General features: G+C 34.2%; 1 protein-coding gene across 1 annotated transcript in view; it reads right to left on the reverse strand.

Annotated features, from left to right (window-relative positions):
* Window positions 1-3457: 3457 nt before the first annotated feature.
* The window catches only part of CAAP1 (caspase activity and apoptosis inhibitor 1), a 53648-nt gene continuing 43592 nt past the window's right edge, over window positions 3458-13513 (reverse strand). Inside the window, exon 6 of the mRNA XM_004761787.3 lies at window positions 3458-4845. Coding sequence (XP_004761844.1) covers window positions 4499-4845 — 347 coding nt within the window. The 3' untranslated portion in view covers window positions 3458-4498. The remainder of the gene's footprint in view (window positions 4846-13513) is intronic.

Genomic DNA, 13513 nt, shown 5'->3' on the forward strand with positions numbered 1-13513 from the left:
TTATTAATTCCCTAAAACTTAAAACATAATTGGACAAAAAAAAAGAAAATGTAATTACAGATACCACACAAGCCAGTTATGAACAGTATTTACATAATCAAAATAGTATAAATACTGAATGTTATCCATTGAGAGGACAGAGGAGAAAGGTATGTATTTAGGGAAGAGTAGGAGTAGGTCTTCATCTTCATATTCCAAAACCGATCAATAAAACCTAAAACTGAATTATCAAGAAAGAGCATAACCATCATGTTACTTAGAAATAGAGATAATTGAAAAATCGCTAAACGATTTGAAAGTGGTTATCTCTTAGTAGCAAGAGCTAGTATAAAAAGAATAGAGAAGGAGATGGGGTGCCTGGGTGGCTCAGTGGGTTGCATCTCTGCCTTTGGCTTGGGTCATGATCCCAAGGTCCTGGGATCGAGCCCCACATCTGGCTCTCTGCTCAGCAGGGAGCCTGCTTCCCCTCCCTTCTCTTTCTGCCTGCCTCTCTGCCTACTTGTGATCTCTGTCTGTTAATAAGTAAATAAAATCTTAAAAAATCTTAAAAAAAAAAAAAAAGAATAGAGAAGAAGAGCTGTTTTTCATTATAAGCCTTGGGGGGGGGAAAACCTTTACTAACTTAAAATGATCTCCTTATTATCTTGAAATTAAATAAAATAGTAAATTAAAGATTACTGACATTCATGGGCCAATGTTAATAATTCTAGACAGTATACTTACCTAAAAGATCCTGACAATAGACTCTAACAGGCAAAAGGAAAAAATTAAAAAAATAAAAAAATAAACCTGGATTGTTGTTAATATCCAGCCACACTGTAGTACAAAAAAAAGATTAAACAGAATGTTTCAAGGGCGCCTAGGTGGTTCAGTTGGTTCAGTGTCTGCTTTTGGCTCAGGTCATGATCCCATGGTCTTGGGATCAAGTCCCACAATGGGCTCCTTTCTCAGTAGGGAGTCTGTTTATTTCTCTTCCTGTGCCCCTCCCCCCACTCTTGTGCTCTCTCATTCTCTCAAATAGATAAATAAATAAATAAAATCTTTAAAAAATATATACTGCTTCATTTCTGAATCAGGGGAAAGGGGAAGGGAAGAGGTAAGAAATAAGCTCACCAAATTGTACCGTATTCTGTCCTGAAATCAGAGTATTATAGCAGGATCAAATCTTACATATTGGCTAACTATTTATTTCCCTCATTTTACAGTTACTTTCCAGGGTTACACAGCTGCTTCCTGCAGAATCAGAACCCTCTGCTCTTCAACTCCTAGGCTTTTTATTTTACCACAATGCATTTTTACATAATGATTAATTACCAAGCAAATGTATATGCATTCCTATTGATAATACTCATTAGCATTTTTTAAATTTTAGAAATGGAATCTACTTGTAAGAAAATATGGAGAGGCAATTGCAAATCCAACAAGGGCATTACATAGAAAAGCTACATATGCCATTACGCCTTATTTCTCTGACCGGAAATGTTCAAAAAAGGCATTTGATAGGGAAAAGACTAACATTAAAACATGCAAATAACCTGCCCCCTACCACAAACAAAAAAAGAAGAATATTAAAAAATACTAATAGTTTTAAGTTAAAGCATATTGGTGTTTTAGTTACAGATTAAACAGGTGCAATAAAGGAAAAATGTCTGTAACTAAATTCTTTTCCTACTTTTCATGATGGAATAGAAGTCAGACTTTTTGAAATATTTAGGCTACCAACTTTATTTGGCCCGAATTGTGGGTTCACTCTTTTCTTTATCTACCATGAAAATAGCATTGAAAATGTTTGTTTTCTTGCAATTTGTATTACTGTTCAAATGATTCAGAAAACTTTAAACAGCTAATCATGCCCTAGAATCTAATAATTTGCTGAAAGTAGGTTTTGGCAACAAAATTTATAAGGAAAAAATATACTGCCTGATAGTTTTAAAGGAACTGATGGCATTCATCTAAAGGATTTGGGGGTTCAGATTTTTCACAATTAGTATGTTACACTGGCTACCTGGTGGAATAGGTTTTTAAGATAAAACTGAGTGTGTAAATTAGAAGGAACATCAAAAAGTGGCCCAAGGCCTAATGCAGAGGATCTGTTATTATCAGTTACCACCCATCATTCAAGTTTGGGTTAAGTTCCTCATCAAATACCAGGATTACTTCAAGTTGAATAAAAAAAATAGGCTATCAAACCCTTTTTTGATCTTCTAATTCACTAATTACACATTACATAAAAATTCTCCTTACTTTGGCAAAAAGGAGGAGCATAAAAAGCAGTAGCACCTCTATCTTTATTATTAGTCTATTCTTCTTCTTTTTTTTTTTTAGATTTTATTTATTTGACAGAGACAGACAGTGAGAGAGGAACACAGCAGGAGGAGTGGAGAGGGAGAAGCAGGCTTCCCGCTCAACAGGGAGCCCAATGTGGGGCTCGATCCCAGGACACTGGGATCATGACCTGAGCCTATGGCAGACTTCGTGACTGAGCCACCCAGGAGCCCCTACTCAGTCTATTCTGTGCTAAAATCTTTACTGTAACATCCCTGACTTTGAGACTCTGAACAAAACTAACACCTCAGAGGTATTTAATAAATACCTGTGAGCTAACAATTTAAATGGCAACATTAGATCAATATATGGTATTCTCCCATTACTTAAGCTTTCCTAAAACAAACATATTCCTATTCTCCAAAGTAATTCATTTTTCAAAAAGCTCTTGTGTCTTTCAACATTAAAAAAAAAAAAAAAAAAAAAGGAGTACTGATTTTCCAAGGTAGGAAGCTAAGTGGCTTCCTTCATTCAGCTCATTCTACCTCATAGGTACCACTCTAGTCAAACGTCCTCTAGACCATTCTGCACAGTGAAGAAAGCATACACACAATGCTTCCTGAAGGTGGTAACCAGGCAGCTACAAAGCACTCAGACCCTTGTCTACTGCTGTATGTTTAATCACACAAATGTCATCTACTGCATTTTATAATTAGTAAGCAGCAATAGAGTTTGTTATGTACTACTTTGCTATTTTAACTTTCAGCTGGAATAAAAAATTCTTTTGCCATAACCAATGCTTTTTCATCTTGAAGCAGAACTCACTATTCAGACATATGCGCATTTACCAGCATAAGAGAAATACTTCAAATGATGATGATATTGGCTACATTAGAAAGATCCCAGGGGCGGGGGTGAAAACAGGATTATTTAAAGGCATGTTCAGAAACAACAAAAAAATAAAATCTGTAACTCTGCAGTTCTAAGGTTTCATAAGCACTCTCTATTTCCACAAGAAACTCTCTTAACATTTACATATAATTAAGCCAGCTAATAAAACTCAATCCCAGCAAGTTTTATGTATGAGGAAAATCCTCATACAATATTAGTAGAGCATGGTTTACAAATATAGTATATTTGTTAGTAAGTATAAAAACAGTGGTTTTAAATTTATATTTTAGAAAAAAAATTATTTTAAGAGTCTTTACCTAAATTTATTTTGGTTATCAAACAACTACAATTAGTGATGGGGCAAAAACATCTGTTATTGTGTAGGATGTTAATTTATTTACAAAAACTATACAAAATTAGATTAATTATAACATTGACTTATCAAAGCTTTCCGAAATTAATTTTGCTTTTGGAAATGTATCAAAAGTCTTCAGATCCAGAATGATAGTCTTTATTATTTTTAATTCATGGAATTATAGCACATCAAATCTTCAAGCAAAAACATGAGATAAAAGCCTGTACAATAAAATATTCTTTGCCTAATAGCTTGGAATGTAAAAGAAAATATGTTCCCTTTGTACTGAAGAAAAAAACTTGAACAAAGTGTCCAATAATATCAAATACCTGTTAGAATGGTTTGTCTGCTGGAATTAAAGTTGGGCAATTACTTCTACATTTTTAAAAACGACCTTAAATTAAGTCTTTTTTCTTTTATAAAAAACATTTTTCTCAGCCATATCAGACCTCTAAGCCTTACAACAATGTTACTCCATCTTTACCAGTAAATTCACACCCACAGAAGGTGTTTTCAAGACAGACTTATTTTAAAAGTGCATATAAGCATGACTAAATTTCTTAAATTGTTGACAAATCTAGAAGCAATAATTTAATATTCTACCACAAAATACGGGTAGCCTTAAGAGCAACATGCTTGGTCAATCTTTCTTAAGATTTTAGGTTTGATGCCAACACACTTAAAAATGAAGGAAAAAATACAGTGACTCTTTGCTAAATGGGTTTTCAGGTATTAATTCAGCTAAATGCTCATCTAACGAAGTATCCAGGTTATCCAATGATATTTGCCATGAATTCATAAAGCAGTAACACATACATAAAAATAACAACAACCAAAACCACCACAGGTATGTCAGGCCTAAGATGAGTTTATCTAATAATGATTACATGAGAAATATCACATAAGACTCAAAATAAATGTCATATACAAAATTATACGATGTGTCTTTGCTCAAACACACCTAGAACTCAGACTCAAGTCAAATAACTAGGCTGGCTTTTTTATATCACCAGCTTTCATTAGGGCTTTAATAGCTCTTGCCCTCATCTCAAGTTCTAGCAGCTCCAGCTGCTGTGCAGACGGCTGAACATCTTCTGGTGGAGGAACAGTCAGGGTGGCTGCTTTGGGTTCCTTTGGGCTAGACTCTGCTAGTCCCAGAATCTCATTCACACTTTTCTCAATGTCTTTCTCCAGGTCATCTATCTGACCAGCTTCACTCTGGACTGTATTTTCTGGGACCTCAGGAGCAGCAGCTTCTTCGTTGCATGGGCCTTCTATGTCGCTGTCATAAGCATCTGCATTTATACTGAGTACATCACTATCTTCCCCTTTGCCTGTAACAAACAAAAAAGGGGAAAGAACCATGTAACCTAAATGCCCTCGTCAAAATTTCCTTTCTACTTATGATTAAAAGGCTTCTTTGATCCCACCTCCCACCATGGAGTCCCAAACACATTCCATCATCTCTATCCCATCCCCTTTTCTCTGGACTCAACTTTGAAAGTAGATATAACTTAAGGTAAATTTTAATGTATTTTTCATTCCGATTTAGTAGAACATGGAAGCACTGGAAAATTTATACCATCGCATGGAGTTCCATGATCTCTTTTCCTAATTAAAATGCCCCAACACTTTATACCACAGGGAAGCTTCTACAATACAAAATGAAAGTTGAAGTTGGAAACTCAGTAAAACATTGCTTATTAATAAAAAAGTAAAATTCCATCCTAAAAGGAGCTTAAAATACTTTGCTTTATAAACTACAAAAAAGGAAAAATATCATTGGCAAGCTGGACACCATTTGCACTGCAATTATCCTAAATCTTTTCATGTTTTTTCAAACACTTTGTTCTAAATCAATAAATTAAAAGAGAATGCCTAAGTCCATTTGCTAAGATAAAGTAAGTGTTCATCAAGAGGATTTTAATTAATAAAGTTAGTAAACTATAATTATTAAAAATGCATTTGTTATAAAACTTCTATAACTGATACTAAAGCCTTGAATATAGACACAGATTATAAGTCTCAACTACCTTGGTTTTAGACATTACTTAAGTCTAGGTGTCATCTATACTTTGGGTGTTCATTTCTATGTCCAATTTATTTCTCTTTTAAATTCCTAATATGTTTTTTTAAAAGTCATGACCCCTCAAATGTTAGCTTTGCTAGTCTTCTACAAGAAAAAACTGACAGATGGAAAATTCTGGTAATTCAATGTATAGGGAAGGCCATAAACAATTCTACTCCACTAGTTTTGTAATAACAATTTACTGACCCTGACTGATCCTCCCTCCTACAACCTAATAATTAAAAAACTACTCCCTATTCCAAACTTAGTATGGAAAATGAATCAATAAATTATATTTGGGCCTACAAATAGAACTTATAAAAAAATTTGCCATTTTAATTATCTGAAAATATTCATGTATCAAAGCAACACATATCTCCAAACAGCTACAAAAACAAAAAATATAGCCTTTTGTGTAAAGAAATAATGGTTTACCTAAGTACTGCAATTTGAGATAAAAACAAATTAAGAAATGAAGCTCTAAGTTGCTCATAGTCTCAAAAATGCATGCTTAGCCTTCTTTAAAATTCTAAATCTGTACTCACTGATTCTGAGTGAAAATCTGCAATTTGTTTAAAAGACTAAAACAAATTTTTGAAAAACAGTGATTTTTTTTCCGAACTAGAAGTCACTGCCTGATAATGAATTAAGAGCAGAAGAATTAAACATAATGATGGGTGGGGACTGAGGAGCCTCAAAGTTGGGATACCTGAGTTCTAAACCTTACTCTGCTATTAAGTATGGGATTTGGGGCAAATCCTTTACCTTCCCAGAATTTCTCTCCTGTAAAAGTTAGGGCAAATTGTCCTAGGATATCTCTAAAGTACAAGGTCTAGTATTACAGTAAGTTAAGTCTATAAAAAAGTTTATAAAATGGCAATACTTTATTTTCTTTTTCTCCCAAGATGTGGTTACCACTTATCTTTCATTTAATACATTCATCACTTGGATAATAAGCTAAAAGAATTTTCTATTGATGATAGCTGTAGCCAACGAAAGATAAGCAACATGTCAGTAAATCATGCTCTACTTAATTTTTTTTACTCAACAATCTTTTTTTATTTAAGATTTTATTTTAAGCAATCTCTATACCCAACATGGGGTTCAAACTCACAACCCTGAGATCAAGAGTCACATACTTTACCGACTGAGTCAGCCAGGCACCCCGGCCTTTTTGATACCAGATTTTCTAGAAAAAGGGACTACATTTACAACATCCAGGCAATATAACTGAAGCTCATTTATTATCTTGGGTCCAGGGTTTAGTATGTAATGATACAAGTGTGGAATCCCTTATATGCTAAATCACAACTTTCGACGTAGCTGTACTATTATGAAATTAATTTGCTTTGAATATATATGTGGGTAAATAAATAACAGCAAATCTTGGAGATACTTTTATTAAATAAGCGGAGAACCTACACTAGTATATCCTTAAGACATACATGGCAAATCTTCTAGCTAAATATCACTGTCATATACCAAAAGAATACAGGAATATATATAGGTATGTGTATAAATATTTTTTAATGGAATGTACATTATGTTCATCTTATTTTTAGGTTTTTCCAAACACTTCAGACAGCTAAGAACCACTGAGCTACACGTATTCTGACCTAATTTAAATAATTTTTAAGCTTATAAGCTTAAGAAGCAACCACACAGCTAAAGAGCTCTTCTGCCCTGAGCCTGTAATAATAAAATCCTTATTTATAAAGTTACCAGCACCAGAGATTCAGGATCAAAATGTTTACAGCACTTGTCAAGAGGTAAATCTTTTTTTTTTTTTTTTTTTTTTTAGATTTTTTATTTATGTATTTGACAGAAAGAGAGATCACAGTAGGCAGAGAGGCAGGCAGGAGAGAGGGGGAAGCAGGCTCCCTGCCAAGCAGAGAGCCTGATGTGGGGCTCGTTCCCAGGACCCCAAGATCATGACCTGAGTCAAAGGCAGAGGCTTTAACCCACTGAGCCACCCAGGCACCCCAAGAGGTAAATCTTGACAAGAATTTTTTTTTTTAATCTATATATTCTTTGGGTTTCTTTCCAACTTTTTAGTGGGCAGAAGGTGGGCTTTGCATTATTTCTTTTATTTTAAACAGCTATACATATCCTATGAATGAAGAAATGGTGCTCTATAATTTTGGCATTCTCTGTTTACATTTAAAATTACGGAAGGTTGGGGTGCTTGTGTGGCTCAGTCAGTAGAGCACACAGCTCTTGATTTCAGAGTTACAAGTTCAAGCCCCATGCTGGATGTAAAGATTATTTAAAAATAAAATCTTAAAAAAAAATTATCCAAAGTGATTGAGTTCTCCTAACACAGTATTGGTGAATGTATTCACAAATTCCATCTGGCCACCACACTTGCATCATGGGCCAAAGCTTTATACAATTTGTATCTGAAATAACTTAGCATAAGCACTTCATTTCACACTTGTGGAAACAAGTCAAGTGACTCGTACAATGTAACATGACAAATTATCTGAAGACCAAGGATCAAACTTCAAGTCTTTTCACTATCCCTTAATTTTCATCATCTTACTGACTTGTTTTTTAAAGCATCATTTGCAAACACACGACTATGCTTCTGAAGATAATTCACCTCATCCTTAGTATTAGGAGATTATGAAGTTTTTTCTTACTCAGTATGATCCTCAAAATGGAAGGGGTGACACTTGTACATTCTTTCTAAAAAAGTAACTTTACCCCAAAATGTTTCATTCAAAATCCTTAAAGTATCAGTGCTGTCATGTTCTGTCCTTCCCATCACCAACTTGCATGCATGCACGAGTGGGCGCACACATCCCAAGTTCGCTTTTTGTTAAAATACAAACTTTAAATATGTGTGTGTGTGTGTGTGTGTGTGTTGTCTTAGGTTTGCTTTTTGTTAAAATAAAAGTTTTAAAAACCCAACTGGAAGTACACAAACATACAAGGATTACTAATCAGAAAGATTTTGAGGGATAAAATTTCAAAAGAATTTTTAAGTTATGCTAGCATATTTAAGCCTCAAGAGAGCCTATATTTTACTTGCTACAAATTCAATTTAGAATAGTTTTTTTTTTTTTTAAAAGATTTATTTGACAGAGAGAAATCACAAGTAGACAGAGAGGCAGCCAGAGAGAGAGAGAGAGGGAAGCAGGCTCCCTGCTGAGCAGAGAGCCCGATGCGGGACTCGATCCCAGGATCCTGAGATCATGACCTGAGCCGAAGGCAGCGGCTTAATCCACTGAGCCACCCAGGCGCCCCCAATTTAGAATAGTTTTAATGCATAAAATGGAAGCATATCTAAAATGTTATGAGTGACTGCATGCTTGTGAAACTCCTTGATAATGAATTATGAAATTAAACCAGGAGACAAACCCTAGAACATGGAATAATTAAATATCTGTCTGAATTCCTGCTGAAGATGGCAAATTAAGCACACATATCTAATTCCCTTCCCTACCACGAACCACTGAAGTGACAGAGAACAGACACTTAAAAATACAATAACAGCATAAAAACTGTAAAGCAACTGAAGATAAAACTAATATCAGTCCTACTTAAGTAAAACATAAAATGGAGAATCCATAAAGGAAAAAGAAAATCAACAAATTTAGCTAAATAAATAGTAAGATTCGTGAGGGAAAAAATAAAATACCATAAATAAAACAAGACAGAGGTACTCTACAAGCAAATATTAATGAAATACATATTTTCATGGCAAATGTAAGAATACATACAATGTCTAAGTATCATTAAGAACTAAAGACATGGGCAAAGGGTAGAAACAAGTCAAGCATTTCACAAAATATGAAATATAAAGCATAGAAAAATATATTAAAAAATGCTTAACTCGGGACACCTGGATGGCTCAGTTAAGCGTACACCTTAGGCTCAAGTCATAACCTCGGGGTCCTGGGATCCAGTCCCCCATGGGGCTCCTTGCTCAGCAGGAAGCCTGTTTCTCCCTCTGCCTGCTCTGCCTGCTCTGCCTGCTGCTCCCCCTGCTTGTGCTCTCTCTCTCTGACATAAATAAATAAAATATTTTTTAAAATGTTAAACTTAATTTCTAATCAAGAACTAGAGGTTAAAACAATATTACTTTTACCTCATTAGTAAAAAGAAGAATTTTATACATCTGGACAAAGTTTAATAAATTCGTAAGTTGGAAAAATTATCAAGACAGGATTAAGTCAACAAAGTAAGCTAAAAAGTGATAATCATATTTATGTAAATTATTAATTGTGGTTACTTCCAAGAGAGGGAAGTTAAAGTTGTAGAGGAAGAGGAAGGAGTCTACTTAGTATCCTGAGAGAGAACGAAGGGGACCCTGCAACTACTATGTAAGTACATGGTGTAGTGAAAGAAGACCAGAGAACAAGAAACGTTAGAATTTAAAAATACAGTTATCAACAGCAAACATTCAGTGGTTGCTGGAAGATAGTGGAAGAAAGGAAACACTCTAAATGTAGAGAAGAAATAAAAGTATATTTAAAATATGCTATAAAAGTTAAGAGATCAAGATGAACTACCCGAATCCAACAACCTAATATAATTAACTCAGCAATTACTGAACACCTACCATGTAGAAGACACTGTTTTAAACATTAAGGAAACAGCAGTGAATAAAAAAAGTCCCGGTATTATATTTAAGTCATAAGGGACTATAAATACATATCAGGTATTATAAAGAAAAATAAAGCAAGGATAAAAAGACAGTAGCAGGATGCTTTCACAAAGATTGATCAATGTGATGATATGGTAACATTTGAGCAGAGAACTGAATAGAGTGATAGAGTAAGTCAGAAAACAACAAAAACAGACAGTAGAGAGGGAAAATAAAGAAATATGAGGAAAAAGTGATCTGAGGTGAAGATCTTCACATTGAAAAGGCTTGCCAACTGCAGTATATCATACCTGAGACACATCCTGTAAAAAATCAGAACTCCGGGGTAAAAAAAATTACTAAAAATTCTCAGAGGAAAAAAACTAGATTACTAACAACGCCAGCCTCAAGAAATAAAGAGAATTCCTATCAGCCACTGTGGACAAGATATCACAATGGCTAGGAACATGAGCACAAAAAAGAGGAGTAATGGTGTATTATGTGCCTCAAGGACACAACATTGGTTCTAATATATTGTCAAAAAATTGAATATGAACCTGATTAAGCCTCTATACCTAACTACCAATTTACAGAAAAATAGTAAATAAAACAATGAGATGCAAAGAGCAAAATTCAAACTGAGAAAATCTGACAACCTAGTTTCTTCAAGAAATCAACCGCAAAGAGAGGGAGGGAAAGGAAAGTGGGATGGAAGGGCAGGCACACAGATGAGAAGGAAACTTAGTATTAACCACCTGTAATGTAGGGAACTTATTCTGGATCTCCATTCATACAAATATAGTTTAAAAAATATTTTAAGACAGGGGTGCCTGGATGGCTTAGTTAGTTAAGCATCCGGCTCTTGATTATCAGCTCAGGTCATGATCTCAGGGTCCTAAGATCGATTGAGACCCAAGTCAGACTACATGGTGAGCATCATGCCTGCTTGAGATACTCTCCCCCTCTCTCCATTAAAAAAAAAAAATACTATATATATAACATATATGAAGACAACCAGAAAAATCTGAACACTGGATATCTAAGGATTAAAAATACCACTGTTCTGTAACCCTTAATGAAATAATCGGTCAACAGTAATTAATACCTACTAAAAGCATTAGGTGGTAGGGTGACAACATGTGTACCAATCCATTCATCTTAATATCGCAATACTAACCAATGAGTAGTAGGTTATATCTGAACAGTTTCTGAATAACTGATATTAAGCAATGTTCGTTTTTAAGGCATTATGATCATCCTTAAAAAGAGATCTCTAATTTTTGAGATTCAAACATATTGAAATATTTACAGATGAACTGAAAAGATGTTCAGAATTTGCTTTAAAGCAATCTAGCAATATGAAGCAGGTAGTGGTATGGATAAAAAATTAGTCAGAGGTAAATAACTGAAGATGGAAAGGAGTACATGGGAGTTAATGCTCCTATTTTTTTCTTATTTTTGTTTGAAAGTTTCCAAAATAAAATGTTTTTTTAAGAGTTGATTGCTATTCAGAAGCCTAAAATTAACATTTTTCACATTATCTAAATATATATATATATATATATATATATTCTATATATATATATATATATATATATATTCTATATATATATATATATCTCCTAGAGGAGAAAACAAGAAAATCCAAAATCCAATACTCCTATTAAGAATAGAGCTGGTTACCAAAAGGGTTTATACTATTTTGCTTTGTTTTCACTTTTAGATTTTTCTCATCTCATTTTAAGTTGATCACATTCATGGTTATGCCATTTAGAACAGCACATTTCACTCTAGGTCCTAGGTCCTTCCTTCTAGAATTTCAACTCTCTTAAGGCTTCCAGTGTTATCAACCTGCTAGAATCTCATTAGTAACAAAGTCCATAGCTCACTGGACAGCAATGCTATGCCTCCAGGGATTTCTTTTCTGAAACAACAAAGAACTTTGGTTTTACTAAACTTTAAGTTATAAGGGACACAATTCTATAGTATTCTAGCTGTAGAAAGTCAACTTGTAAGTTTTAGTGAGTTCTAGTCTTTTCGAGAAACCCAAACTTTATTTTCTGAAAAAGAAAGAGCTGCTTTTTTAAAATCCATAAATGTAGTTTTTATAGAGGACTTTAACCTTCTTCTCAGCAAAACTGACAGAACTTGGTTATTCTTTCATGCTGTGTTTTTAACTACTGATTTAAATTTAAGTGTATCGTGTTAACCACCATATTCAAAAATTAATCATGATACTATCTGTTACTGACATAAAAAAGAAAATGCAAACAATTTAATAAAGAAGAACTGTCTAGTAGTCTACCAACCAGACACTGACCTTCTGGAAAACTGAGCATCCAAAGAGCCTGTAAACCTAACTTCTGTGAATGACAAATTCAGAGATGATCTAAAAATCAATAAATATTCACTTAGTATCCATTATCTATGCCACAATAGTGCTGTAAAGGTCCCAGAAGAGACAGGCCTTACAAAATGCTACAGGTAGGGTAAACTAAATATATGCAGCGTGATGAAGGCATAGATTTTTGCCTTTATAGTCCTTATGTTTGCTTAAAATATGGACATGATAAAGTACTAAACTGTGCAAATATAAAGTATGCCAGAATTTCAGAGTATAAAAGGCAATAGGGAAAAGTCAAAGAGATTTTCATAGGCGTGGGATATGAAGTAGGTCTTAGAATTTATTAGGTGATGTTGACAGAAGAAGAAATTCCAAGTGTAAGGGACAGAATGGAATGACAGGTGCTAGAAATAAACTCAGTACAGAAGTATGTGAGACTAACAGCATAAAGCACACATGAGAATATATAAAAGGATAGTATCCACAATTATTGCTTCTGAAACCATAACCATTCTACGAGAAAAAGAACAGGGACCTCTTGCCAGTCTTTACAATGGGTCAAGTAAGTAATTAAACAGGCAACAGTGGTAAGAACTAGGTGCTATTTAGTAAGAGAGATGAGGTAAGGTGAGCACAAGTGGGTTAGGGAATGCTTCATTAATTTGGAGACGTCTGATCTTAAAGAACAAGTAGCTGACTAAAGTAAGAGTGTATCACTGACGTGAGTTTAATTTTCAGATTTGGACAAACTGCATGACAGGCACTAAAACTTATAGTCACACATGACAGATTCACATTTATATTTTAAGATATGCTGTGAACTAGACACATGACAGAGCATCACAGTTCTATGTTCACAAAAAGGTAATTTCTACAAATTTACAGGACAGTGCTGAGATGCAGTACTGACATCGATGCTCAGAAAATTCTAGGTTTCTTATGAGGTTAATGAGCTGTGAAAAAAAGTAGTTTTAATTAGTTTAGACAGAGTAGGTAACA

The sequence above is a fragment of the Mustela putorius genome, unplaced genomic scaffold (assembly GCF_011764305.1).
Source record: "Mustela putorius furo isolate JIRA1106 unplaced genomic scaffold, ASM1176430v1.1 tig00000421_pilon_pilon_pilon, whole genome shotgun sequence".
In the NCBI taxonomy this organism is placed as follows: domain Eukaryota; kingdom Metazoa; phylum Chordata; class Mammalia; order Carnivora; family Mustelidae; genus Mustela; species Mustela putorius.